Raw genomic sequence first — 27,931 nt, forward strand, 5'->3', positions numbered from 1 at the left:
TATGAATTCAAACTCCCATCAGCCCCAGCCAACATGGTCAATGGTTAGAAACTATGGGATTCCCCCCAACCCAGCTACATCTGAAGAGCCACTGGTTCCCCCGCCCTGTTATACAACTTCAGCTGCTGTGGCTTTCTGCGAAGAATCCTGGGAATAGTAATTTGGGGGTGGGGCAGGGTGGGGCTGCTTGTTTATTTAATCATGTATTTATTTAACATTTCTATACCACCAACACTGAAGAACCAAATATCATGGCAGCCAGGAAACAGCATAAAATTAACAATAACATTATATTAATAAAGCAAGTAAAAGTACATTGCAGCTTGGTAGACCAGCACCCCTCAGAGAAGGCCTAGATGAAGAGATGTGTTTAAGGAGCCACCTAAAAGCCATGGTGTTAGTGGACGTAAGACAACCCTCAGAAGCACACAGCACTAGTAAAATTGCTCTTTTGGAGGATCAAATTGACTGTGCAGGGGTATACAAGGTAAGGTGGTCCTTGGTCCCAAGTTCTTGAAAACTCTGAGTTATTATAGGTAAAGGTAAAGGACCCCTGGACAGTTAAGTCCAGTCAAAGGTGACTATGGGGTTGTGACTCTCATCTCACTTTCAGGCTGAGGGAGCCGGCGTTTGTCCAGATAGCTTTCCGGGTCATGTGGCCAGCATGAATAAACCGCTTCTGGTGCAACGGGACACCGCGACGGAAACCAGAGTGCATGGAAATGCAATTTACCTTCCCACCACAGCGGTACCTATTTATCTACTTGCATTGGCGTGCTTTTGAACTGCTAGGTTGGCAGGAGCTGGGAAAGAGCAATGGGAGCTCACCCCGTCACAGGGATTCAAACTGCTGACCTTCCAATTGGCAAGCCCAAGAGGCTCTGTGGTTTAGACACCAGCGCCACCTGCATCCCCTCAGTTATTACAATCTAGCCCTCCTCACAGAATCACCCTTCCCAGGGTTTGCAGCCAAGAGGGAAAGAGCCAGTGTGGTGTAGTGGTTAAGAGCGGTAGACTCATAATCTGGGGAACCGGGTTCGCGTCTCCGCTCCTCCACATGCAGCTGCTGGGTGCCCTTGGGCCAGTCACACTTCTCTGAAGTCTCTCAGCTCCACTCACCTCACAGAGTGTTTGTTGTGGGGGAGGAAGGGAAAGGAGAATGTTAGCTGCTTTGAGACTCCGGAAGGGGAGTGATAAAGCAGAATATCAAATCCAAACTCTTCTTCTTCTCTTCTATTGTCTGTTGCTGTGTAATGTGAATGTGCTGGAAAGTATCTGACACACATTTCACCTGAGCAGTGGCCCTACTGGATAGACTTTTCTCTCAGCTTCCCACTCCACTCCCAATCTGTAACATGTAATGATACGGTCATTTAGGGATTGGCATGTTTGAAGTATGGACATCCCCAGTTAAGGATTTCTGTGGTAATTAGGAGCCTATCAGATTTGACTACACTGATAGCAAAGAAACATATAACAGAGAGAAATGTCAATGAAAAATTTTACAGGCGTTGCTCCAAAATTATCAGAAGATAATAGTAGTATTAGTAATAGTAGTAGTAGAATTATTAATAATAATAATAATAATAATAATAATAATAATACCCCTGTCCATCTTACTGGGTTGCCCCAGCCACTCTGGGCAGCTTCCAACGAAAACATTATTCAAACAGTTTGGTTAAGCCCTAGATCTATGTGCCAGCAAGTTAATGGTCCAGTTAATCAGAAAGGATACACATTACATTATCAGAAGCAATTATTACAGACTGTAGAGACCAAAGTGGAACATTTGCAGTAATACTGTGACTTTAAAAAATGTTTTTAATAAAAGGAGCAAATCAAATAAAATCTATCTCGAAACTTCCAATTAAATATTTGAATAGGCTGATCCATCTATTGTAAATGCTTTCTATGAAGATACTTAAGGATGTATTGCATTAAACGGGTGCTGAAGGCCGAGAGAAAAAGATCTGGCTGATTGATTTATGAATTGCAGCCTTCTGCTCCCTACCACTCCCGGACCTGGTCCTGCTCACCTCTTCTCTTGGACTTTTCTGACCATAGGAACTTAGGAAAGTGTTATACAAAGTCTCAGGCATGGTTTTTTGCCAGTCCTACGTGGAGATGCTGGGAATTGAACCATAGCTGTCAACATTCCCTTTTTATAAGGGAAATTCCTTTATTCCAAATAGGATTCCTCGCAAGAAAAGGAAAAAGTTGACAGCTATGGATTGGGCCTGGGACCTATTGTATGCAAAGCAGATGCTCTACCACCAAGCTATGGCTGTTGCCCTTGTTTTCATTCCTGTAGACCACTCCTTGCTCAGCTCTTCTGTCTTGAGCTCCCACTTCAACTTCCATGGACCTGCATCTAGTCCTTTTCCTAGTCCTCAGAAGCCTGTTTCTCTTCTGCGTCCTTTTGCCTTCTCCCTTTCCAGCACCTGAGCAGCTAATTCAACGGCAGCCAATAAAATCTCGGCATTTTCTGATATTTAACTGCCAGTGACTTTGCAGCCGCCACTACTCCTGCAAATTATCTGAGCGCATCATAATATAGATAGCAAATCAGAAGAGGTAAAGTGGTATATTTTATTAGATCAGTCTCTGTAGGTTAAGGAATACTGAAGACAATGAGTTCACAGAACTCTCCACCAGGAAGAATAGGAAAACCATACAATTCTCTGCCTATATACAGCTAGAGAATTTCGAACATCGATATTTTTTCAGTCACTTCAGACAGATAATGGACTAGTCACAAAACACTAGCACATCAGACCATTTTATTACAAAACATTAAACCAAGAAGTAGTTGTTCAATGACTCTAGAAGCAAAGAGATGTACTTGAACTATTTTCCTGCACATTTTAACCCTTTTCTTTTTCCCAGCCAAATATTCCACGGATGTTTGCCAGATTGTCTTAGAACACCATTTAGGGCACCATTGTCTTAGACCATTGTCTTAGAACACCATTTAGGGCATCTCAAGTCCACCTGTCTTCACAGCAGACATAAAATGTGAAGGGAAAGCATACATCTCAAAACCCACAGTAGATATTTGCCATTGGGCCATGGCCAGTCATAGCTTTCTCAAACACATTCACAGCCTGTCCCTGAGTTTAAGGCTGGGTGTTTTTTTACAGCAAACGAAATGCTTGCTCAGGCAACGACATGAAGTGTAATGCTAGTAAGTGGTTCTCGTTGACAAGGTCACATGTGGGACAAGGTGTGTGGCTTCACAGAATATGCTGGAGGCTATCTGATTTTTTTATTTATTTACACGATTGCCAGTCGGCCATTTTGTGTCCCACATTTAGGTACATCACAAATAGTTACAACTGTCATACCTAGATTCTGTATGACGGGATTTGTTTTCAGGATATAGGCAGCTGTGGTGGAGGCAGTGTACCTGTATGAAACACACCTTTGTTCTGTCATCAGATCCAGTTCTAGTCAAGCCACAGGTGAGGAAAAATGGAACGAGGCAAAGGAAAAGCCAGGAGGCTCAAAAGATGTGATACCAAAAAGGCACCAATGGGTCTGTAGCCAGAAGTAGAAACAGAGTTCCCAAAATGCTCAGATTAATGAGCAAACTGAAACTGGGTGCCTTTGTAGGATAGAAGAGTATCACATTCTGTAACCCATAGTTGCTGAGAAGCTGACATGATTAATCTCTCCAGAGCCAAGTGGTGTTGTGCAAGCCGAACCACAATTGACAACGGCATGGCTCCAAGTGACTGACAGGAAATCCGTCATGAGAATACGCTGTTTTCCTGAAAGGAACTGTTCTAAAAAGCCTTTACAACAAGTTTTAAAACCTAACAAATCTGGTGGTTGGTGTTTGCCATACAATGGTGAGCCCAGGGCAACTAGTCAATCACAACACAACAAGCATGGGGCAAGCTGTGGCAACGTCCTGTGGTAATTTCTGCTCCTCCTCTTCTAGAACATCCTTACATGTAAATAATTATTAAAGGAGCTCTTTGCATCTATCTTTAACTTTCTGGTCCACATCTCAGCTCAAACTGGAGCCCATGAGATGACTTTAAAGAAATCTCATCTCTGTAGTTTTCTGCATTTCAATGTAGATTGTACCTTGACAGGGCGGCCTAAGACATTTTGCTTCTACAGATGAAAAAGTGAACCACTCTCCCATCACCAAGTTAAGATGCATGACGCCCAAGGCTGGCCAAGTCATTTTGACATCTGAGGGAGACAATATCTCTCATCTATGGATTTGTATGAGGGTTTTCTAGTAACTTCTAGTGATTTCCAACACTCCACTATAATATGACATATAACTTTTCCTAAGAATAGCATTTCATCATCTGTCTCGTGTGTCCAAATCTCATGGTTCTTATGTTTCCAAATGTATTTGTCACCTCTGCATGGTTCTGCTCTGTGACATGTCTGGAACTGATGACATCACTTGGGAGAAGCTAACAATGGGGTTATATATCACATTAGTGCTGCCCAGACCTCTGGGAGGGACAATGCTAATGGGAAGCAAGATTGTGATATCTCACCCTATGCGATCTCCTTGATTCCAGTGTTCCTGAAGATGTGGCGAATAGCATAAAGAATTCCTTGAGCTGACGCGATTCCACATTTCGGTTGCCCATGAAGACGAGTGAGCTTACACAAAAAGTATCGGGCCTGGGGGGGGAAATTGTTTTAAGTGCACCTTTTGAGGCATTATTCTGCTGCTTTCTGCTTTTTGTTTCCTCGTGTGGCGTGACCAAAGAGAAGCAGCAACACCACCACTTAAAAGTAACACAGATCTTGGATTTCTGGTGCACTTCAGTTTATACCAAAGACAGCTGGGAGGAGTGGTCTTTTCTGGGATGTTGTGTTCTGTGGCAGGAGTCTCTCAAAAGTGATGACAAGTAGACTTTTTTAAAAAAGGAAAACATGTAACAAATGTGACATATAAACCACTTTGATCTCCCCCCCCCCTACAATCAAGTGGCATATAAATTTTATGAAATAAATAAATATAGGGCAGAAAGCACCCAGAAGTATCATGAGTTGATGTAACATGCTGGCTCCATGCAGCTCTCATCTCTTTAGGCAAATGAATATCTTGTTCTTGGTCCAACATATTTCCATATGAAACAATATTACACAGAGGAACAGAGAGCTAAAAGCGTGAGAGGGCTGGTCAGTTAGCAAGGCCAAACTACATGTGGGAGATCCAAGAATGAATTTTCCAACCTCTTATTTAAAACCTGAGCATTTCCCAGTGGGATTCTCTCTCAGACTCTGAATGGCCCTGATGGAGTTGAAGGATATCTTCAGTACAGATACAGATCCTTCCTTTCCCCATCTAATAGCAACCCAATTCCAATGATGTCAATCTCCAGGGCTGCTTTTAAAGGTTAAATACAAATATACCAGGGAATACGATCATGAATTACCCCCACAGAATCACATGTAGTTTGGTCTTCAGTGTCATTTTTCAGCCCTATCCAAAAGTTGGTCTGAGCAGGATGAACTGGTTTGAGCTGACTTCATCACATTAAAGTGATTTATTTGTCAGTGGGCTTAAATGGGCTTAAATCCAATTACTCTGTGAACATAAGCTGTTGACTAAATCTTTCTTCAGAGTGGTCTCGGTTTCCTAAGGCTTTGTCAGCTTTGGTGTAAGAGCTGCAACAAAATTATCCACTTCAAACAATTATTGTTCTCTCTAAACAAATTATAAGGAAATTCCTAGTCTAGTTTTTAAACCACGGATCTTTGTAGTGCAAAAAATGATGGAAAACATTAAAAAAAAACCAACTTTCCAAACGGGTTTTCAACCAGCTTTGTAAATGGTCAAGATAGAAAAGTTCTAGTCAACATTTTCTCAATTTCATTTCCGCATCTTGAAATGTCAACATAAAAACAAAATGAAATGATACGCTGGGCTTTAACCTTTTAATCTTATTTACTGTGGTGTGTTTCAGAGTGTCAGTTATCCCTTTTTTTCAAGATTGTCAAATATCTTGCATTTATAGGTAAAGGTAACCAATCCAGTAGACAAGGTTGAACAAAGCGAAGGCCGTGGGAAAGAAGATCCGGGAATAGGAGTCAATTTTGGCCACGCGGATGTGTATTCGTCCTTCTCTCCACGATCCTGTGCGGCAGTCGTCAAAGCAACAAAAGAAGCTGGTGCAGTCTTTCCCTTCAAGGCACTCATACCCATAATTGCCATGATGTTCTTGAAGGTGACGGAGATTGTTGATTGGAATTAACGTTGATCCAGGGCGGACAGGAAGTGCAGGAGTCTAAAGAAAATGATAACAGGCTAAGGATCAGCTTTTAAGAACTAGTTAAAAGCCCGTCAGGTTCAATGGAGAGAGGAGAAAAGAAGAGATGAACTTCTCAAACCCACTCTCTGTTAGGAGTCACCACTCCCCTACCTCTCTACCCCCACTTAATTCACCTTCAAACTCCTCATTGAGAACAAGGGTTAGTCAATTATTCCAATATCCCAGTCATGTTCCTTTCTCCTCTGTTTTATTTCTCCTCAAATGATGCATTGCTTCACCCACCTCTCCTGGTATGTCCCAATGGCGGGACATCTTTAAATAAAAACATCTTGGACATCCCGGGCCACAGAGAGGTTAGGCTGGCCTCAACCAGAGCCAGGGCTTTTTCAGCCATGGCTCCGATCTGGTGGAATGTTCTGTCACAAGAGACTAGGGTCCTGTGGGACTTGACATCTTCCCACAGGGCCTCCAAGACAGAGCTGTTCCACCAAGCCTTTGGCCAAGGCACAGTCTGACCCCCTCCTTCTGTAATCCTCATAGAACTCTAGCCCAATGGTTGCCATTAATTTGATTTTGAATTGATTTTAGAATGAATTGATCTTGGAATGCATTTCAATTAATTGTTTGTGATTTTATGTAAACTGTGCTACTTTTATTGTTGTTAGCCGCTCTGAGCCCAGCTTCGCCTGGGGAGGCTGGGATATAAATAAAATTATTATTATTATTGTTGTTGTTATTATTATTATTAAAGTTATGAAGTTTATTATCAGCTTCTTTTCTCTCTGGACTCTGTTATTCATTTTGTTTTTTGGTCTCTAAGTTGGCCCAGCCATTAGACAGGGTGGGCCTGCTGCCTCAGGCAGCAGAAACCCCTGAGATGCCGCTCCCATGGGCACCCTGCTTGCACTGCCACTTCCACTAGTGGTGGAGAAGCACTGCCAACAACGGTGCCGATTTCGGGCAAGCTCATGTCCGTTTCAGGTGAGATTTCACCTGAAGTTGGTGTGATCTCACCTGATATCAGTGTCGATGGCACTTCTCTGTCAGTGGTGAAGCAGTGTGAATGGCAGAAGGTAGTAGCAGCGGAAAGTGGTGGTAGGTGTGGTCTCAAGCAGTGAAATGGAACATGCCGCCCCTGTTTGGTGTACACCTAAATCATCAAGTGTACACCTAAATGTAGACATGTCAGCGCACAGCAGTAAACAATGTGTCAAATGAACACTCCGGGGGGAAACCTGGGCTTGTTTTCCAGCAATTAAGCAGCTCTGCTTTCATCATTTGTCCTCCAAGCCATTATTTATCATTATCTTCTTCATGTTTTGACTAAATCTTCAGTGCTATCTTCCTAACGTGGATGATGCATTGTTTCTGAACTTAGCAGTACCACTACAGTTCATATATTTAAATGTCCAAGGAGGAGCATTATGCATACCTAAAATAGTTTGCTGTAGACACATCAGATGTCAAAGAAATAAACAACTATCTGACTTTTAGAAGAGATCTGAAGGCAGCCCTGTTTAGGGAAGTTTTTAATGTTTGAAGTTTTATTCTGTTTTTAATGCTATGTTGAAAGCCGCCCAGAGTGGCTGGGGACTGTATGTATGTATGTAAGTATGAATAAACAAATATAAATATAAATATAAATGTAAATGTAAATGTAAATGTAAATGTAAATGTAAATGTAAATGTAAAATATAAACATTATTTAGTTCCAGTAGAGAATGAAGTGGGATGCAAGGGATCTTGCTCACAACAAAAATCTTAAGTAACAAGATCTGCAAAACAGTGCAGTATTAATAGGTCCTAACAGGCTCAAGGGTAAGACTTTTTAGAGAGATAAGTATGTGGCTAAGTTCACTATCGAATACAGTGGTAGTTTGGGTTAAGTACTTAATTCATTCCGGAGGTCCGTTCTTAACCTGAAGCTGTTCTTAACCTGAAGCACCACTTTAGCTAATGGGGCCTCCTGCTGCCGCCGCGCCGCCAGAGCACAATTTCTGTTCTCATCCTGAAACAAAGTTCTTAACCCAAGGTTAGTGGAGTCTGTAACCTGAAGTGTATGTAACCCAAGGTACTTTAAGTGTGTTTACATCCTACTTTTCTTCCATCATGAAACTCAAGGTATATGTGAGATTATAGGGTAATATAAATGCAAGGATTAGAAATCAAATAATATGGAGCCTAATAACTTGAGTTACAATATTATTAGACCCAAGAGTTTGTGAAATGTTGACTTTCCACAGATAGTGCCATGTCTCAGAATGAAGGTCTTCAAAGCCTGTTCATAACCCAGGAATGGAGCTGAAATAGTCCAGCAACCATTAGAGCTACTCAAATTTACTGAAATTATATGATTAAATTTTAAATAGGTATTTTCATACAAGCTGCTTTTTCAGCATTCTTGGTAGCATTTAGGATCTAACTGAGCCAATTACCATCTGCAATGTTGTTAAAATGCAATGCTTAAACACATTTTAATACAGCAGGCAGATAATTTCCTCTTGGTGTGAAGAAATAAAAAGTTTTGGATGGGACACATTTCTGACATATTGGTTACTAAATGGTGATATCTTGCCAGTAGAAAGAATCTAATCTCCTTAATTGAACTGTAAGTGTTGCGGAAAAGAGGTGGCATCAAAGATGGGTATAATTCCTCTACCACCAAATGGCCATATTAATTAACTGCACCTGTACAATTTATGCAAGTTTTTTTAAATATAAAAAAGCATTAAAGGAGCTCTTATTACTGCCATTATTTCATTGTATAAATGCTATTATTTCCATGGGATTATCATATATACTGATAGCAATCTCAGTTCTCTCTTTCAATGTGTCAAAAGTGGTACCATCCATGCACAAGGGGGACATATCAGTAAGCTTGGGATAACCCAAAGGTTTTCAGAATTACAAAAAAAAATTAGGGGGAAACACCTAAGGACTGTCATAAAACAATTCTCCACTACACTGATGGCACAGAGGGGACCTGGAAGCTGCTCTTCCAGTTTGTGCAGGGAGCTATCTGTGCATGAAATAATGCACAAATCAGAACTGGGATATTTCTTTTTCTGTGGTAGGCATCCGTCAGATTCTGCTATTTTGGGCAGCTGTCCAGATAACAAGTAAGCAATGAAAGAATAGGTGTTTGCTTTGGCAATAATTTAAAAATTACCAGCAACGAATACACACACAGGGTTGTGTTCAACATTAGCCTTACTCATATTAATGAGTAATGCGGCAGCTAGACTGGTGACTGGGAGTGGCCGCCGAGACCATATAACACCAGTCCTGAAATACCTACATTGGCTCACAGGATGTTTCCGAGCACAATTCAAAGTGTTGGTGCTGACCTTTAAAGCCCTAAGCAGCCTCGGTCCTGTATACCTGAAGGAGCATCTCCACCGCCATTGTTCAGCCCGGACACTGAGGTCCAGCACCGAGGGCCTTCTGGTGGTTCCCTCACTGTGAGAAGTGAGGTTACAGGGAAGCAGGCCGAGGGCCTTCTCGGTGGTGGCGCCCGCCCAGTGGAACACCCTCCCATTAGATGTCAAGGAAATAAACAACTACCTGACTTTTAGAAGACATCTGAAGGCAGCCATGTTTAGGGAAGTTTTTAATGTCTGATGTTTTATCGCTTTATTATTATTATTATTATTATTATTATTATTATTATTATTATTATTATTAATAATAATAATAACCTGTTACAATTAGAGGGCATGAGCAATGTAGGTCCATTAAATTCAGTGGGTGTACTGGAGCTTAGATACAACCCTCTGTGTGGAAAGTGAAAATGTGGTGAATTCAAGCTGCTGTAAAGATTGGTTTCAACATTAAGGTTTGATATAATGCACAGTGAATTAAATATGAGACGATGCTTTCTGTCCTAATTCTTAACTTAGCCATTCTTCCATTTCAGAAAGCTCTTTGCAGTCCTCATGATTCCAGTTCAGTGATCCTTTCTTATGGTGCTTGGGAATTTCCATATTTTTTTTTAAAGAAATCTCAACATCATAGTAACGAAAAGTAACTTCTTATTTATTTATAGGAGAGGGCTAAAATTATATATTGCTTAATGATATGCTCCATATTAATATTTTAGTATGTTTACCCTCTGGGGATTATTAAATGTTCATGTTTCTGTGCACTGTTCTCTTTTGAAGTTCAAAATAATTGAAGAGACGAATGGTAATTGTTATTTAGAGTGACTGAGACAGTGGTATAAAAAAAGGAGCTCTCTCCAAACATAACAAAATGACTACAGAACATCACCCAGGTACCCTGTGACAAATTTCAAACAATATCAAAATGATTAGAGGACTGGAAGAAGCATGGGTTCTTCATTACTCTCTAGCTGAAGTGCATATAGACAAAGAAAAGGAAAAATCTAGAGTGCTTATTATGTTTTGGCTCCTAGTGGCAACCTTATGGGAAATTTAGTACCACGGAAATCAGTGGTGGAAGTGAACATAATTATGTGCAAGTGTGTGACTGCCAAGTATTGATATACATTTACCTGAGATTTCTATCTCACTAAGCAAGGTTGCACGGCATGCAAAAACTGAAAGCCAGCTTCAAAATTCTGTGCTATATGCAAAATGTATGTCGCAGAATGTTCAGCAATCAGCTGTCATTGCATTCTTAGCAAAGAACTGAAGACGTCTCTCCAAAACTGTCTCTGGGCTCTGCTTTTATACAGTGTTACCTCTGGTTAAGTACTTAATTCATTCTGGAGGTCTGTTCTTAACCTGAAACTGTTCTTAACCTGAAGCACCACTTTAGCTAATGGGGCCTTCTGCTGCCGCTGTGCCACCAGAGCACGATTTCTGTTTTCATTCAGAAGCAAAGTTCTTAACCTGAAGCACTATTTCTGGGTTAGAGGAGTGTATAACCTGAAACGTATGTAACCCGAGGTACCACTGTATTGACCAAAACTGCCAGCTCCACCACCTGTTCTAGTTTGTACCCCTTAACACAGAGGGGTCTCCCCAGCCCCAGGCAGATACCAAACAGATTTTGAAAAATATGTCTCTGTACACATTCGCAACTTAACATGCAGTGAGGTCCTTTTTCTTCACTGTGTTTGAAACTACATTTGCACCTTATTGTACACATGAGCATAATTGGAAATGATTGTAAGTTGTCCACTATGTACTGTATCTGCATCAGTGGGTGGAGATGGGATGGTGATGGCTTTAGCCAATGAGCCATTTGGGTCAAAGCTGGGTTTTTGAGTGGGAAAGCATTAAAATGCAGTAGTTCACAAGAAATGACAGGATGGATGTGGATTGTGACTAATGCCACTTGTACACAGCTTCCCAAGTCAGTGTTGAGAGCAATGGGGCTGGCCCTATGATGAAGCAGAGTGAGGCAGCTGCCTCAGGCAGCAGAAGCTGAGGCGCGGGGACTGGACAGAGGTGGGAGTGCTATGTGGTCTGCCCTATACCCCCTACGCTAGCCTCCTGTCCCCAACTGCAGTGGAAGACACTGTCCTTTCGCCAGTATTGGAGTAAGAGTCAACTAGAAGTCCAGTTGGCTTCTGTTTGTACCTAGAGGAAGGGTGCCATTTGCCTCAGGTGGCAAAATGTCTTGAGCCAGCCCTGGGGAGCACACTGGAGTAAATGGGAGTGTGTGGACAGCATATATAGAAAATGGGCACCACGCAGGACCACACAAAACAGAGCAGGCACCTGTGATCATAGCCTGGTAGAACAACTTTTCCACCTGCATTTGCAATGACCAAATACCAGCTCATGTACTGACACCACAGTGAACTGTCAGGAGCTCGGCCTACACTTGAGTAGGACCCTGGCAGAGACACATGCCCGACTGGCATGTTCCCTCCCTCTTGGTCGATCGTTTGGGAGCTTCAAAAGCTTTCTTCAGCCCGAACATCACGGCGACCGATGCCAACTGCCACCGGCACACTTAGGGATCCGCAGAGTTTGCGTAGTTCGCGTAACAGACCTCAGCAACTCAGCATTTTGGCTAATCTACATTATTTATATATAAACATACACGGAGCACTGCAACATAGCTCCCTCTCTCTCTAGCATCAGACAGCAAAGAGAAAAAACAAAGGACAATAGTCCCACTTCATGGAACACAGTAACACAAACATCCTGTTTCCGTCACTTCCCATTCTGTGGAGTCAAAACATATACCGTCATGGGATAGACAAAAATCCCATGACAGCAATCATGGAGCAGGAATATTGTTCTGCTATACTTGCAATGAGTTCCTCCCCCAGGGCAGTTTTTTCCAAGGCAGGAAATGGACAGACATGGATATGGTTGGCACAGTCCTTTTTGCACCATCCAATGGGCTGATAGTCACCTTGGAGTCAGAAAAAGAGTCAGGTGAGAGCAGTGGTGGAGCTTCATGCTCTGGCACCAGGGGCGAAAAGCAAGTGGGGGCATGGCTGGCATGCATCCCGGGGGCATGGCACCCGCGGGGTTGGGGAGCCATGATGGCACCCCATCGGGATCGTGGGGCTGGGGCCAGGGCCGGTGCGCTCCCCCCGCCCCCCTCTTCCTCCGCCAGTGGGTGAGTGTTTTTCCATCTTTGCTATTTGACTCACTGTAGAACATATATTATTTTGATACAGTTACAAAGACATAAACAGAGACAGACCCGTGCTATGGCTATCTCTCCCGTAACTAAGCAAACTGCTGATTCACAGATAATTTGAGTTTGTTGCTGTTGTTGCAAACAAAATTGCATGAACAGATGGAGGTGTTTTGCTAACCGAAGAAGCAAAATGTATACCCGGTAGATGGTGCTGTCACTGCTATGGGACCTAATGCTGAGGTGTTTGCTTGTCAGGATAAAACAAACAAACGGAGGGGTTGAGTCAGCCTAGGAGTTGGTGGGTCCTGAGCCAGCTCTACTGCTGTCACATGACTGCACTGCCTCTACTCATGATTGGCCTTCGCCACCTCCATCTTCCTTCCTTCCTGGCTGGTGTGCTTGGCAGGGTTGCAGAAATGGAGATGGCCCCACCACTCCAGGAAGACTACTAGGCAGCAACTGGGGTTTGGATTAAAACCTTACCAAGTTTAAAAAATAAAAAATAAATAGAAAGGAGGGAGGAAAATGGGCTAAAATGAATTGTTCTGAATTTTGTAAGAATGGGTGATATTTTAAATACAGTTATTGTCAGTATTGAATTTGTAAACAAGATTAATTTGGGTTTTCCTTTGTAAATTTTGATATCAATAATAAAGTTTTTTTTAAAAACTGTTTTAATGTTACAGAAGAAAGTAATGGGCTTGGCCCCAACCACCCCCATCCTTGCAATCAAGGATGTAGAATTTGGGAGTCCATTTTCACTCAGCTTTATGGTACGGAGTGCTTGGCCCAATCCATCCTGGGATGTGAAGAGATCCCATTAGAGCATGGGTGGGGAACGTGCAGCCCTTTGGTTGTTGTTGTGTTTCACTCCTGCGAACTCCCAGACAGAATTATGGGATTTGGAGTCCAATAATACCTGGACGGTCACAGGTTTCCCCATCCCTGCCTTAGAGTATATCTGAGCTCGATTTTTCCTACTCCTCATGCAATATGAGAACTGGGAGGACTATGTACCTGTCCTTTATTCCTGCTATACTCTTCCCTTCTGCTTGGTCACGGAATGGAATTTCTAGCTATGATATTGCCCAGCATCATACAACCCAAGGACATAGCTGTCAACCTCCCCCTTTTTTGCGGGAAATTCCCTTATTCCAGCGCCTTTTCCTGCTGCTTCCTGCTGCTACCCCAGATTGTTAGATATCCCGTAGACTGTCCCCGGGACAAGTGAGGCTGCTGATCCCTTATTTTCGAGACTGCTGATCCCTTATTTTCAAATCTGAAAGTTGACAGCTATGCCCAAGGATTGTATCAAATTAAACACGTAGGTTGAATACAGGTTAGACTACAACACCATTATTTAAGCATTCCCAAGGATCCTGTCTGTAAACGTTAAAGCACAGCATTGTTGTTTGCTAAAATGTCAGGTCTGCAAGCTTGCTCCCGAAACATTTCCTTCATAATCAAACGTTAGGACCGAGGAGATAACAAATGCTAGAATTCTCTAGCTATTTACACTTACTGAGGACTTGTTTTTTGATTTCTTCTCTTTCTCTTTGGCCCCCTTTTTGTTGTTGGTGAAATAATGCAAGGTGCCATACTCCACCAGGGCAGCAAAGACAAAAATGAAACACACAGAGACGAAAAGGTCCATTGCTGTTATGTAGGAAACCTTGGGAAGGGACTTCCTTGCAATTGTACTCAGCGTGGTCATGGTCAACACAGTGGTGATGCCTGTTAAAAAATAAATATAATAACAGAAATGGTTTCACCAAGAGAACTCGCAACAATGCTTAGGCTGTAACCCTATACCCCCTTGACCTGGGAATAACCCCCACTGTGAGTGCTGGGCTAGATAGACCTTTGGTTTGAGCTAGCGGGGCTCTTCTTAAGGTTCTTAGGAACTCAGTCGGACTTACTTCTAAGTAGACACACACAGTAAAGGTAAAGGGACCCCTGACCATTAGGTCCAGTCGTGACCCACTCTGGGGTTGTGGCACTCATCTTGCTTTATTGGCCAAGGGAGCTGGCATACAGCTTCCGGGTCATGTGGCCAGCATGACTAAGCCACTTCTGGTGAACCAGAGCAGCGCATGGAAACGCCGTTTACCTTCCCGCCGGAGCGGTCCCTATTTATCTACTTGCACTTTGACGTGCTTTCGAACTGCTAGGTTGGCAGGAGCAGGGACCGAGCAACGGGAGCCCAGCCCGCCGTGGGGATTCGAACCGCTGACCTTCTGATCGGCAAGTCCTAGGCTCTGTGGTTTAGACTGCAGCACCACCCGCGTCCATAGGATTACAGTAACATCTTGGTTCTCGAATGCTTAATTGACAAAAAAATTCAGCTCCCGAATGCCACCAACTGGGAAGTAAGTATTCCAGTTTTCGAACATTTTTCAGAAGCCGAACATCCAACACAGCTTCCACTTGAGTGCAGGAAGCTCCTGCAGCCCATCGGAAGCCACATCTTGGTTTTCGAATGGTTTCGGGAATCGAACGGACTTCCAGAATAGATTAAGTTCGAGAATCAAGGTATGCCTGTATGCTGTTAGGTGTTAATATTCCAGAGAGGATTAAACTATGGAAACATTTGTGTGAAGTAGATACCAAAGGCAATAACAATTTGGTTCTATAAGGAAGCAAACTCATGAAAAGATAGACCCAATTCTGGTTTTGGTTACATATTTTTAGTGTTTTAGCTGGATTATTTTGGTCAGTCACTTTGCAAAGTGACTGCTTTGCAAAGTGACTGCTGGCTGGAATGCAGGATAAAAATAGAAGCAAGCAAGCAAAATAAAGCATTGTTACTGTAGGCATCCTTTCTCTCTCTCTCTCTCTCTCTCTCTCTCTCTCACACACACACACACACACACACACACACACACACACACACACACACAATTAGGCTCTGTGTACTTCTCAGAATAATCAAAGCAGTACTCATATTTATGTTTTAAGGTTGCATATATCTCTAAAGACATTTTCACCCCACTAATTTTTCTATTTCGTTCATTATAGAAAAAGTTGCTGCATAGGTTTTGGGTAATTCTTCACATTTGTTGTTTTAAGGGTATTTTAATAACAGGCTTGATCATGCTTTACTATAGAAGGCTTTGTGGCTGAAAAACAAAATGCAGCTAAATATAGATTTCACCTTTATTGTGTGCCTATTCCTCCGTTTACCATTTTCTCAAACAGCACAAAGGACTGATGACCCTGTTCACATGGTGTTTTCTCAACAAAGCAACCTATTTAACAATTAAAATCACTATTGCGTTCAGTTATTTAATTTGGAAGTCCAAAGGAGCTCAAATGGGGTGAAAGCAAGGGACAGAAGACAGAATTTGGTACCTAAAGGTATATAGTTGTCACCAAATGTTCCAAGATATGCCTTACTCATATGGCCAGCATGGTTCCTGTTTTAAAATGAGACCAGATGGATGCCTTTGTGGGAAGCCTTTGTGTGTCTGTACTAGAGCTGAGAGGGACGCGGGTGGCACTGTGGTCTAAACCACAGAGCCTAGGGCTTGCCGATCAGAAGGTTGGCGGTTCGAATCCCCGCGACAGGGTGAGCTCCCGTTGCTCGGACCCTACTCCTGCCAACCTAGCGGTTCGAAAGCACATCAAAGTGCAAGTAGATAAATAGGTACCGCTCCGGCGGGGAGGTAAACGGTGTTTCCGTGCGCTCTTCTGGTTCGCCAGAAGCGGCTTAGTCATGCTGGCCTGTAAAGCGAGATGAGCACCACAACCCCAGAGTCGTCTGTGACTGGATCTAATGGTCAGGGGTCCCTTTACCTTTACCTTTACTAGAGCTGAGCCAAGAGTTCAGGTTCTCTTAAAAGGTGAGCAACAGGGTGGGGGTTGGAGGGGCAGGCTGGAAAAGTAGCCAGTTCTTTTCTTGTTCCTGAAATTTTCTACGCCACAGAGGGTATAATTTTTAAAAAACTTTTTTTAAATGCATGCCACCACATACAGGAGCGTACATGAAGATGGGGTTGCAAAGAGAGTAGCTACCTAATGATGTCCTCGCGGGCACTGCATCTTTATTAATCCAGAACGAGACCCAGGAAAGGACGACTGTCAATATGCAAGGAATGTACGTCTGAATGGTAAAATACCCCATACGCCTACTCAGAACAAAGAAAATCGTCATGACAACGTAATCCCCTGCAAGGAAAAGAAAAGAAATTCGGTCAGTTATATCCTGAAAGATCTCTTGTTATCTCTTCCCCTCTCCCACTAAAAGAACACCTTATAATGTGGATGGGAATTTGCTGCTGGTGAAGTGCTCTCTGATCAAATATCCTCAATGTTTTATGGAAGACCAGTGGACACAGAGCCTGTGGACCAGGAGAAGCCAAAGAAGGTGAGAACTGTATGTTTGCTCTAATTGCCACAGAAGGTCAAAGTGAGCAGCTGGGAGGTGAAGGGAAACTGTAATTATTTTCTTGTTGTTCTTAGGAATGAAGGGGGTTCTGTTCATTGTTTTCGGTATCATGGAAACTCAATAAAACCATAGGTTATTAAAAAATAAATTACTAAATCTTTGCCTATTTGGCTTCTAACAAAGAAGGTGACAGTAATTGTATTTCTCTAGTTAGTATGATAGAGAAATACAATTTCTCTAGTTAGTATAATACAAGGGACGCGGGTGGCGCTGTGGTCTAAACCACTGAGCCTAGGGCATGCCAATCAGAAGGTCGGAGGTTTGAATCTCTGTGATGGGATGAGCTCCCGTTGCTCAGTCCCTCTTCCTGCCAACCTAGCAGTTTGAAAGCACGTCAAAGTGCAAGTAGATAAATAGGTACCGCCCTGGCGGGAAGGTAAACGGTGTTTCCATGCGCTGCTGTGGTTCGCCAGAAGTGGCTTAGTCATGCTGGCCACATGACCCGGAATCTGTATGCCGGCTCCCTCGGCCAAAAAAGCGAGATGAGCACCGCAACCCCAGAGTCGGTCACGACTGGACCTAATGGTCAGGGGTCCCTTTACCTTTACCTAGTTAGTATAATATCAAACCCACTGTGAAAGGGTGTGTACTTGGTGTGCCATGTGGTGGGATCCTTCCTCCCTGTTGACCCAATAAGACACAGATGCACCCAAACCGCACAGAGGTGCCTACAGTGGGGTGGGGTGCATAGCACACTGCTCCCAGGTTCTTGCTACTTCCTCAAACACAGCAGAGAGCACCGTGGAGGAAGGTTGGAGACACACAATGGGAAGACTCTGGAGGGACTGCTTAGGGGAAAACACTATGCAGTGTGGGAACTAGACACAGGTATGAGGGAAGTGCACTCCCTATGATGACCGGAGCTGCTTTGGTCTGAGGTGAGGGGGAGAGACTGAGTAAGGTTCATTTTCATTCAACTATATGAGTGAGAATAGCAGAGTCTGAAACATTACTCTGAGGTTGTTACAGGTAGGAAACACACACACACACACAAAAAAAAAATCTTCCACCAAAAAATGAGTCTAGAATAGGAATGTCAGAGAATTCTGACAAATAAGGAGTAGAAACTGCCCAAGTCAGCTTATTCATTCCACATCCAGAATGGAAATCAATCCCATGAATACAATTGGTATTAGTTGTTGTTTTCAGTCTGCAAACAATACTTCCTCCTTTGCCCTTAGCATTTTTGTTTCCTTTACACTGAAGTGGAACAACATCACAACTCAATTTATATAATCAGTTACATCAATTGTGTAAGTTATGTGATTTCGTTGCAGCAGACATCGAGATAAATAGTACTGTTCTTAACAGAAGATGAGCTGTAGTGGAACAGAAACAGTGTTGCATGTGATGAAAACAGGGGGAAACAGAAAACAATGCCTACTTGCATCCATAGTCCAGAAATATCTAGTTTAAATAAATGTGGTTGTTTCCTTACCGGACTGTGTATGGGAGATATCTGTTGTATTACGTAAGCCTACAAATGCAAATTGATACAATCTCCAGTATTTGGGATCTGCCACTTCCACAGAGGACTTTTTCCATTTGTATATAATTTCATTCCTCGGATATCCATCTAGAAGATAGTAGCACAACATTTGTACAAAAAAATCAAGCACCCTGTAGCAGTGAGGGGTGTTGGAATGCTGATACAGAAAGTTTTAGCATGTTGTCTATAACTACAGAACAACTTTCAGAGAATAGTCCAGTTCCACTAATGGGTAAACGGCTTGTGGAGGTAAATACGGAGGCTTTTCCAAGTTATTGCTAAGAGTGATGGCAACAGGAAGAAAGGTTAATTAAGGAAGGTTAATTAAGAAATTAACCACCCTTTGCAGTAGATTTGAGTAGATTTCAGGGCCGTGTGTGTACCTTGATTCCATTATTAGAGCTGTAAATATATTCTTGGAAGTGTTACAGGCAATGCCTGCTGAAATCTCAGAAGCTGAAAGGGGCTGTTGAATATGATTTACCGAAGTTAGTAAAACCAGCATAAAGTATGCAAGTGATAAAAAAGAAAAGCAGAATTATGCATACTACAAGGAAATATTGATTTACATGAGGGGAGCAGTGCTTGAACATGGAGTGGAGGACAGTAAGTGTGAATAAGCCCTGCGTCTTTGAAGGGAACGAATTCTGAAAGCAGTTCCCATCTGGAGGACTAAAATAAAGGACAGCAATAAATCAAAGTTTAAAGACATACGTAGTAGTTACATTTTATCCCCAATTAAGTTTAAGAACTGGCAAGAAACGGTTTAGATGTACTTTGGGTTGTTGATTTTTTCATTCTGCCCACGACAGTGTTATGTCCTTGTGAGCAGATTAGTTTTATAAACTTATTGCCTTTTATAACACTGGGTATAATTCTGAAAACCACTGAAGCTAGAAATTCTTAGATAAATTTAGGATCAGCCGGAACAGCTATGATGGCAAAAGGGCAGAAACTCAGCGCTGGAACAGCTGCTTCGCATGCAGAAGGTTTCAATCCGTAGCATCTCCTGGAGACCCTGGAGCCAGGTATAATAATCTTTATTTCTTCTACATTAGAACCTGAACCTGACAAACTTCCTTAGCAGGGATTATGGCTCATGTGTATCAAAGCTCTGGATGTGTATAATAGGTTTCCATCCTTGTTGGTGGCCTTGAGGTGCAATGCCATTTCCCCATAGGCGAGTCGCTTCACCTAAACTGGAAAGAAGTGATAAGCAATACCAAAAGTGCTCGTGACACTTCAAACCTAAGTTGGTGCAAAGTGCAACAAAGCCCTCCGAACAGCCTGCTAATCAACAGGGCCTCTATTTAAAATGAGAAGAATTGTATGAAATGCTTTACCACCTACAGCTTGAAAACTCCAGGGGGCAGGAATGCTCATCCATGGGGAAGTTATGAAGCTGGAGGTAACATTCGGCATTAATCGTCAACCTGGTTAGAAAGGGGAGAAAAGCGTGAGAAAACGAACTGGAAACAATTGGGCACTTTAACTAAGATGTCAAAGTCATTTCTCTTCAGTGGCAAAACCTTCCCACCCAAAAGAGGCACTATTGTCATGTTCTGCGCAGTCCCAGAAGTCGTTTCCCAGGCTGCAACTTTTACTGCATTGGGAATGGACACAGCACACATAATTAATTGAGTGTTTCACAGGTTTTAAATGGACTTACACCAGTAAACATTAGCTGTGATAGATAATAGCCTTGCTGGGTGGCTCTCTTTACCGAAAAGCAGACAGCAGTGTTTCTGTGCTGCGTGATGAGAAAGGAAGCCATGGCAAAGCAGAGAAGGTACAAGGTGTCTCCTCCCATTGGTAAGTGAGTGTCTGGGATCAGGAGCAGCAGCCAGCTATGGGATTGCCAGCTATGTCCCAGGTCTACTGCCACCACTGCACATCCTTTACCTGGAAGATGTGTTGCCCTGACTGCAAGGTGCAATGGGGGGCCTTCTCCAAAATGATGCAGAGTTTTCAAGCCCAGCAACGGAAGGCTGTCTACACAGTACAGTGGTACCTCAGGTTACATACGCTTCAGGTTACAGACTCCGCTATCCCAGAAATAGTACCTCGGGCTAATAACTTTGCTTCAGGATGAGAACAGAAATCGTGCTTCAGAGGCGCGGCGGCAGCAGGAGGCCCCATTAGCTAAAGTGGTGCTTCAGGTTAAGAACAGTTAAGTACGGACCTCCGGAACAAATTAAGTACTTAACCCAAGGTACCACTGTATACCTTTATAGCACACTTGAAACACATCTCTCCCTGCTCCCCCGAGAATACAGGGTAGGGTTACCAGACATCCCCGGGGACAGTCCCCGGATTTGCAAATCTGTCCCCGGACAAATTCCATCCCCGGAATGTCCCCAGATTCACAAATCTGTCTCTGCAAAACATGGCAGTGGCAGCCTCAGCAGCCCAGAGCCAGCCTGGTAGCACAGTTGGCTCTGGCTGGCTTCAGGAGCTGCTCGCTGCCGTGGCACCCACCATTTTTCCTGCGCCACAGCAGTGAGCAGCTCCTGAAGCCAGGCTGGCCCCTCCTGGGCAACGGCCACCCGCCTGTGACTCCCGAGCCTCCCCTGATCTGTCAAAACAAAGGGGGAAGGGGGAAGAAGATCGGGGAAGGCTTAGGAGTCATGGGCGTGCAGCGCGCCATTGCCCAGTTTTTTTAAAAAACTGAGCATTTATGTTTCACAGGGTGCGAAAGAAGGGCTTTGCATCTTTATATAATATGCATGTGTGCTTGGGCCCAGGGTCTTTTGCCTCACCATCCCCACTACTGACTCCCTGTCGCTACTCAGCTACCCCCCCCCCCAAAAAAAGTGTCCCGGATTCATTGAAAAAAATCTGGTAACCATAATACAGGGTATTGTAGGCACCCTCACAGAGTTACAATTCCTAGCAACCCTTAACAAACCGCAGTGCCCAGAATTCTTTGAGGGGAAGAATGTGCCTTGAAGGTGCTTTAAAGACCTAGTGTGTACGCAGGACAAGTCCAAGCAGTGAATGGAGAAGGGGTTTCTTCCCCTTTTAGCAGGCGGCTCAGTGTGGCCCCATTTAGCTACAGGGGGTGGGGGTCACTTTGAAGGCACGCCACACGGACCCTGGCATGCACGCCCCCACCCTGGGCACCAGCAGTGAAAGCTCTGCCACTGCCTTTGAGGGATCTCTCAATGGCTCCCTAGAGCCTGCACAGAAATGCGCCACAGACTTGCGCGAAAGTGAGTCCCACAAGTCGGTCAAACCATGCAAGTGTGCAACAGGCCCATGGCCAGCGAATTTAAAATGTCACTGAATGCGGATTGGTTGCGGGTGCCAGTCATGACACTCCATGGGCATGTAAACAACTGGGCTCTGAGGTGCCTAGTTGGTGTTACCAATCGCAAGGTGTGATGGCCTGGGATTCAGACTCGGAGGCTGAACCTGAGGGTTCCCAGCCTGCACAGGATTCCCCGCCTCCAGAACCAGCTGAGCCGGGGCTGGGGCATGAGCTTGAAGCGTCCTCAGGTGCAGGCATCAGCTGAGTCTGCTCTGGCTCCTGAGGTGATGGAGGACCCATTGCCTGCAGGTGCTCCACTCTCAGCCCCATCAGAGGAAGCTGAGGTTGCCTCTGGGTCTGGTAACCCTCCAGCCTCTCCTGAGCTGCAGAGGCTCAGGGCAGAGAAGCGGAGGGAACTAAGTTCCTACAGGAGGAGTCCTCCCCTCCAGGCCAGGAGAGACGAGTCACCTGTGGACTGGGGCCGCCCTATGCCTCGGGGCAGATAAAAGCCAGCCAGCCCCAGTCCCAAGTTGCGGGAGCAATGTTGTTGGTAGCCAGTTCCTGCCTGCACCCTGTCCTGCTGGATCTCCTGACCTCGCCCGACTCCCTGCCTTGGACCTAGCTTCAGCTTTGACAGACAGCCTCAATACTGCACCCTCGACCTCGGACCGGACTCGTACCTCGCCTCACGGAAACCCATGGGACCAGCACACAAGGAAAGAATGGCGGGGACAAACAACAGGGAATGCACACGCAACAGATCAGTTCTTTTCTGACCAGAAAAGACACTGGGGTAAACAAGCAGTGACAGACAGAGGCACTGAGTTATTTATATTGAGGGGGGAATGGGTTACATTACTCCCAGATGGAGAGAGAATGGGCTATGGCTGAGGTGAGTGCAACCCACTCTTCTCATAGCAACTAGCTGCTAATGCATTACCATCTAAAAAACCCATTCCAACCCCTCAGGGAAGGCCTTTAAATTCAGAGTTTAAAATTGTCTGTGTGTTTGTTATTTGTAGTGGCCCAGTCAGCAACTCTCCTTATTTCTCCCTTAACTCCCAGTCTGTGTTTTGCAAAGTACACTCTTTTATACCAATGAAACATTAGAGCAGGAATGTCTCTCAGTTTGGCAGCACAAGGTACAGCAACTGGCTGGCCTTAGGGGAGCAAAATAAGCAAATTATCAGCCTGACAACAAAGGAAGCAGGTTTGAGAATTGCCAACTCTCCCCTCCAGCCTTCCATGGACAGAATGCCACAGAGAAAGGGAGGGTGCCAGAGATTCTTGGGGAGCCAAACAGCCCAAAGGGTTGTCAGATCCTTTTACTGCTACTACACTCGCTCACATCTGAACTTTGCTTTGTTTTCCAGAATGCTCTCACCTTGGGCAAGTCCCTTGTGCACAAAAAGGCAGTTGGAAACCATGGGGCTACGTGCTCAATTTAAGAAGTCAATTTACCAGCTTGTCTGCTGAGTTAATGAAAGCTGCATGTTAGGTGCAGTTTTGTCGACCAGGACTGAAAACCCTAAAACCCAGGGGTGGGGAGCCTCTGGCCCACTGCTGGACTACAAATCCCATCATCTGTGGCTATTAGCCATATTGGCCTGGGCTGAAGTCTGGTCGGAGAGCTACGGGTTCTTGTCCCTCCCTCCTGAAGGACAAAGAAGTGTTCCTTTTCTGTATTTGCAGCTACAGAAGCTTGCTCTGTAGACATGATTTGGGAATTCAAAAGATATTTTGGTTAAATTAATATAATTAAGTTTTGTTTGATAAGTAAGATGTGTGTAAAACTGCATGGAAATAATTAAAAATAATTGCCAAATACTTGCAGGTTTTATTATTATTATTATTATTATTATTATTATTATTATTATTATTATTATTTATTAGCGGCAGCTAATTTTCAGAAGGCAAAATTAAAATTCTTCGGTTTTCCAAAAGCAGTTTATGTGCTTCTTCATCAAAGATAAGACTTTCCAAGCTGAATGTTGTGCAATAACGAAAATAATATCAGATTTGAATTCCTCACCCCCCCCACCCAAAAAAAAATATTTTAAGACCCCTTGCTGAAGAAATTTGCAAAAATTAAGTTTCACACCCCCCCCCCCATGACACTCTCTGCTGCTGCAGTTCTTTCTGAATTACTTGCTTCTGAGTACACATGAATAGGGTTAGGCTGCAAATCCTGTAACTTTAAATTTTCCAGAGCAATATGCAAAATTAGCAATTAACAGGAAACAACAGCGGAGAGAACCGAAAATTCTCAGTGGGTGGTTAACAACTCTACCTTAGGGTATATAAAACACGTCCATCACTCCAAATGCGAAGCAGGCGATTTGGAGTTGTGATCCAATGGGCATCTGATTTTCTTGAGTTCCGGAAGAAAGTGTCTGGAATCCAAATTTTTCCAACCATATTGCTATTTAGCATAAGTACTTTCATGGTGCTGTTAAATTTCAAGCGACTGTCATACCAAGTCTGAGCAAAAATGATATCAATGGTGTACTCCTGGAAAAGGAGAGAAAGAATAATTTCAGCATAAGGTATCAAATTGGGTAGTAAAAACACTGGAATCAGTCTAGGACAGGGGTCAGCAAACTTTTTCAGCAGGGGGCTGGTCGACTGTCCCTCAGACCTTGTGGGGGGCCAGACTATATTTTGAAAAATAAATATGAAAGAATTCCTATGCCCCACAAATAACCCAAAGATGCATTTTAAGTAAAAGGACACATACTACTCATGTGAAAACGCACTGATTCCCGGACTGACCGCGGGCCGGATTTAGAAGGCGATTGGGCTGGATCCGGCCCCCGGGCCTTAGTTTGCCTACCCATGGTTTAGGTTCAGATCCTATGGGTAGTATCCAACTAAAGTGTCCTACATACAAGCAGGGCTTTTTTCAGCCGGAACTCACTGGAACTCAATTCTTGCACCTCTCAAGTAGACACCATTGTGCATTTTAGGATAAATTCACACTAAACTGCTGACAAATATCAAGGAGGTCTTTTAAAAAAACAACAACATGAATTGCTGTGGAAATGTGGAAAAAAAAATTCAGATGGGGAAAATGAGAAACTGAAATTGGTAAGATTCGTCTATCCCTACTTCTGAGCAAAGACACATAGGGTTTGGGTTTTCTGGTTTCACCCCTCTACGCCATTTGAAGCACAGGAGGGAGATAGCAGGCTAAGGACCACAATACCTCAAGGACTGCCTCTTTCTGTACGAACCTACCCGGACCCTGAGATCATCTTCTGAGGGCCTTCTTCATGTGCCTCCTCCTTGAGAGGTCCAGAGCGTGGCAACACGAGAACGGGCCTTCTCTGCAGTGGCTCCCCACCTGTGGAATGCTCTCCCCAGGGAAGTTTGCCTGACACCTTCATTACACACCTTTAGCTGCCAGGCAAAAATTTCACCAGGCCTTTGGTTGACCTGATCAACATCCCACACCTTTTAAAAATGTGGTTCTTTGGGGGGGGCATGTATTACTGGGTTTTTCTTTTGTTTTTCTTTTATATACTGGGATCTTTTTATGTGAACTGCCCTGAGACCTCTGGTTAAAGGGACCCCTGACCATTAGGTCCAGTCGCGGACGACTCTGGGGTTGCGGCGCTCATCGCGCTTTACTGGCTGAGGGAGCTGGCATACAGCTTCCGGGTCATGTGGCCAGCATGACTAAGCCGCTTCTGGCAAACCAGAGCAGCGCACGGAAACGTCGTTTACCTTCCCGCTGGAGCGATACCTATTTATCTACTTGCACTTTGACGTGCTTTCGAACTGCTAGGTTGGCAGGAGCAGGGACTGAGCAATGGGTGCTCACCCCGTCGTGGGGATTCGAACTGCCAACCTTCTGATCAGCAAGCCCTAGGCTCTGTGGTTTAGCTCACAGTGCCACCTGCATCCTAATAATAATAATAAAAATAAAAATAGCAGGAGAAAGCTCACTGCTACCTTCCATCACATTCCCATTGCTTGGATCCATCACCCTTCTCACACATCTGAGGGGTTATGTCTACAGAAGGGAGCCTGTGTGTGATTTAGAACCTCGGATGATCAGCTTCCATGAACACAGAAGCCTATGGAGTTATTTACATGCAATTCCATGTCTGGCTCCTTCATCCCAGGCCAACGCGTGAACTTCTAGCGGTGAGGCTTCGCTACCACACATGCAGTACAATATGAGATAAACAGGAAATAAAATGTAAGGCCCAATGACCTCCTATAAGCATCTGCAACAAACTCTTAAGAAGGAGCTGCAGTCAATCAGAGCTCCGTGGTTTGCAAAGCACATTTGCAAATATAGGTATATTTCATTTACACTTTGCAGATTCAGGTGTACACCTTAAAGATTGTAGGTGTACACCTCAAACCTGTAAGGTGTGAAGAGGCCCTGAGATGGCTGGCGTCAACAGCAAACATTGAGCTGTCTGTATGCCACAAACGTAGGAGTTCACCCTCTGAATTTAGTTCTAATTAGGTAATCTGGTTTCTACATGAGGAAACTGAGCTAAGTAGCACACACTGTGGAGCCTCTCTAATCACAGTTGCCAACATTTTTTTATTTTTTTTTAGTGAAAGCGGCTGGGTGCCAAACTCTTGAAAATCAGCTTCATTCAATTACAGATCTCGCTTCTAACTTTAGGCATCTAATTCCAGTAACCCTGCCTGCATTCTATGTCTGTAAACTGATGAATTCCTGTGGTGTGACATGGTCACATTGTTCCTCTTTCAAGAAGTTGGATTAATATTTTTAATACAGTAGGAGCAGATCAAAGGAGGAACATCAGTCATTTAGATTTCACTGAGAAGTCTGCTTTGACTGCCAAATCACCTTTATTTTTGCGTTCCAATTCCGGAGACTTTCACGCGACTTTTTCCATTGTTCTGCAGCCTTTTTCAATATAATTATGACTTCCATGTCCCGTATCTTAGCCCAGTTCCTGAGCTCTGATTCAAATAAGTTTTCTATGTGCCTGACAATGGATAGAACTGCCTTTGCTGAACTTCCTCCTATGAGCAAGGAGATGTCAGCAGGGAAGCCCCAAAGTATTCAGAAGCACAAAACCAGCTAAAACTGAGAGGGGGAACCCCGAAAACAGCCCAGCAATGGCTATGCACACTCAGTGGCCACAAAATGCCAACCAATGGTTGTGTATGCTACAAAGCCAGTGATGAGGGGGAAAGGAATGAAGTATCGTGGAGAAAGGCATGTACCGCTTGGGTTTTTCAGGCTTAGCTTCATGACAATAGTTGAAATGAAAGACAAGATACTTGAATAATAAGAAATAGCAAAATACTACACTGGCAAGAGGGGACACAGGTGGCGCTGTGGGTTAAAGCCTCAGTGCCTAGGACTTGCTGATCGAAAGGTCGGCGGTTCGAATCCCTGCTGCGGGGTGCGCTCCTGCTGCTCGGTCCCAGCGCCTGCCAACCTAGCAGTTCGAAAGCACCTCCGGGTGCAAGTAGATAAATAGGGACCGCTTACCAGCGGGAAGGTAAACGGCATTTCCGTGTGCAGCTCTGGCTCGCCAGAGCAGCGATGTCACACTGGCCATGTGACCCGGAAGTGTCTCCGGACAGCGCTGGCCCCTGGCCTCTTAAGTGAGATGGGCGCACAACCCCAGAGTCTGTCAAGACTGGCCCGTATGGGCAGGGGTACCTTTACCTTTACCTTACACTGGCAAGAAAGGTAGTATATTTTAATGGCTTCTTGGGTTGCAGTGTGCTTTTCTGTGGGTCTAAAGACACACAGTAAACACAACATCTTTGAGTCTACACTATTCCCCATGACTGAATTACCGTCAATTGTATAAAATAATTTAATAACTGGCTTTTACATGTTCGTCAGGGCAATTCACAAATATGTGTTGTTAAGGGTAAGTTTCCTAATACAGTGGTACCTCAGGTTACATATGCTTCAGGTT

General features: G+C 44.0%; 1 protein-coding gene across 3 annotated transcripts in view; it reads right to left on the minus strand.

The window, feature by feature from the left end:
• Positions 1 to 4,899: 4,899 nt before the first annotated feature.
• The window catches only part of GABRG1 (gamma-aminobutyric acid type A receptor subunit gamma1), a 72,474-nt gene continuing 49,442 nt past the window's right edge, over positions 4,900 to 27,931 (minus strand). For 2 of the 3 annotated variants that reach the window (XM_081924568.1, XM_081924567.1), the window contains exons 4-9: positions 24,295 to 24,515; positions 20,105 to 20,187; positions 18,704 to 18,841; positions 16,833 to 16,985; positions 14,341 to 14,552; positions 4,900 to 6,266 (exon numbers count right to left, since the gene is read on the minus strand). In XM_081924568.1, coding sequence (XP_081780694.1) covers positions 5,991 to 6,266; positions 14,341 to 14,552; positions 16,833 to 16,985; positions 18,704 to 18,841; positions 20,105 to 20,187; positions 24,295 to 24,515 — 1,083 coding nt within the window. In that variant the 3' untranslated portion in view covers positions 4,900 to 5,990. Of the gene's footprint in view, positions 6,267 to 14,340; positions 14,553 to 16,832; positions 16,986 to 18,703; positions 18,842 to 20,104; positions 20,188 to 24,294; positions 24,516 to 26,838; positions 27,246 to 27,931 lie in introns of those variants that run through there. The other variant, XM_081924569.1, reaches the window with a different exon arrangement.

This window comes from Podarcis melisellensis (assembly GCF_964234715.1).
Source record: "Podarcis melisellensis genome assembly, chromosome: 9".
Taxonomy (NCBI): Eukaryota; Metazoa; Chordata; class Lepidosauria; order Squamata; family Lacertidae; genus Podarcis; species Podarcis melisellensis.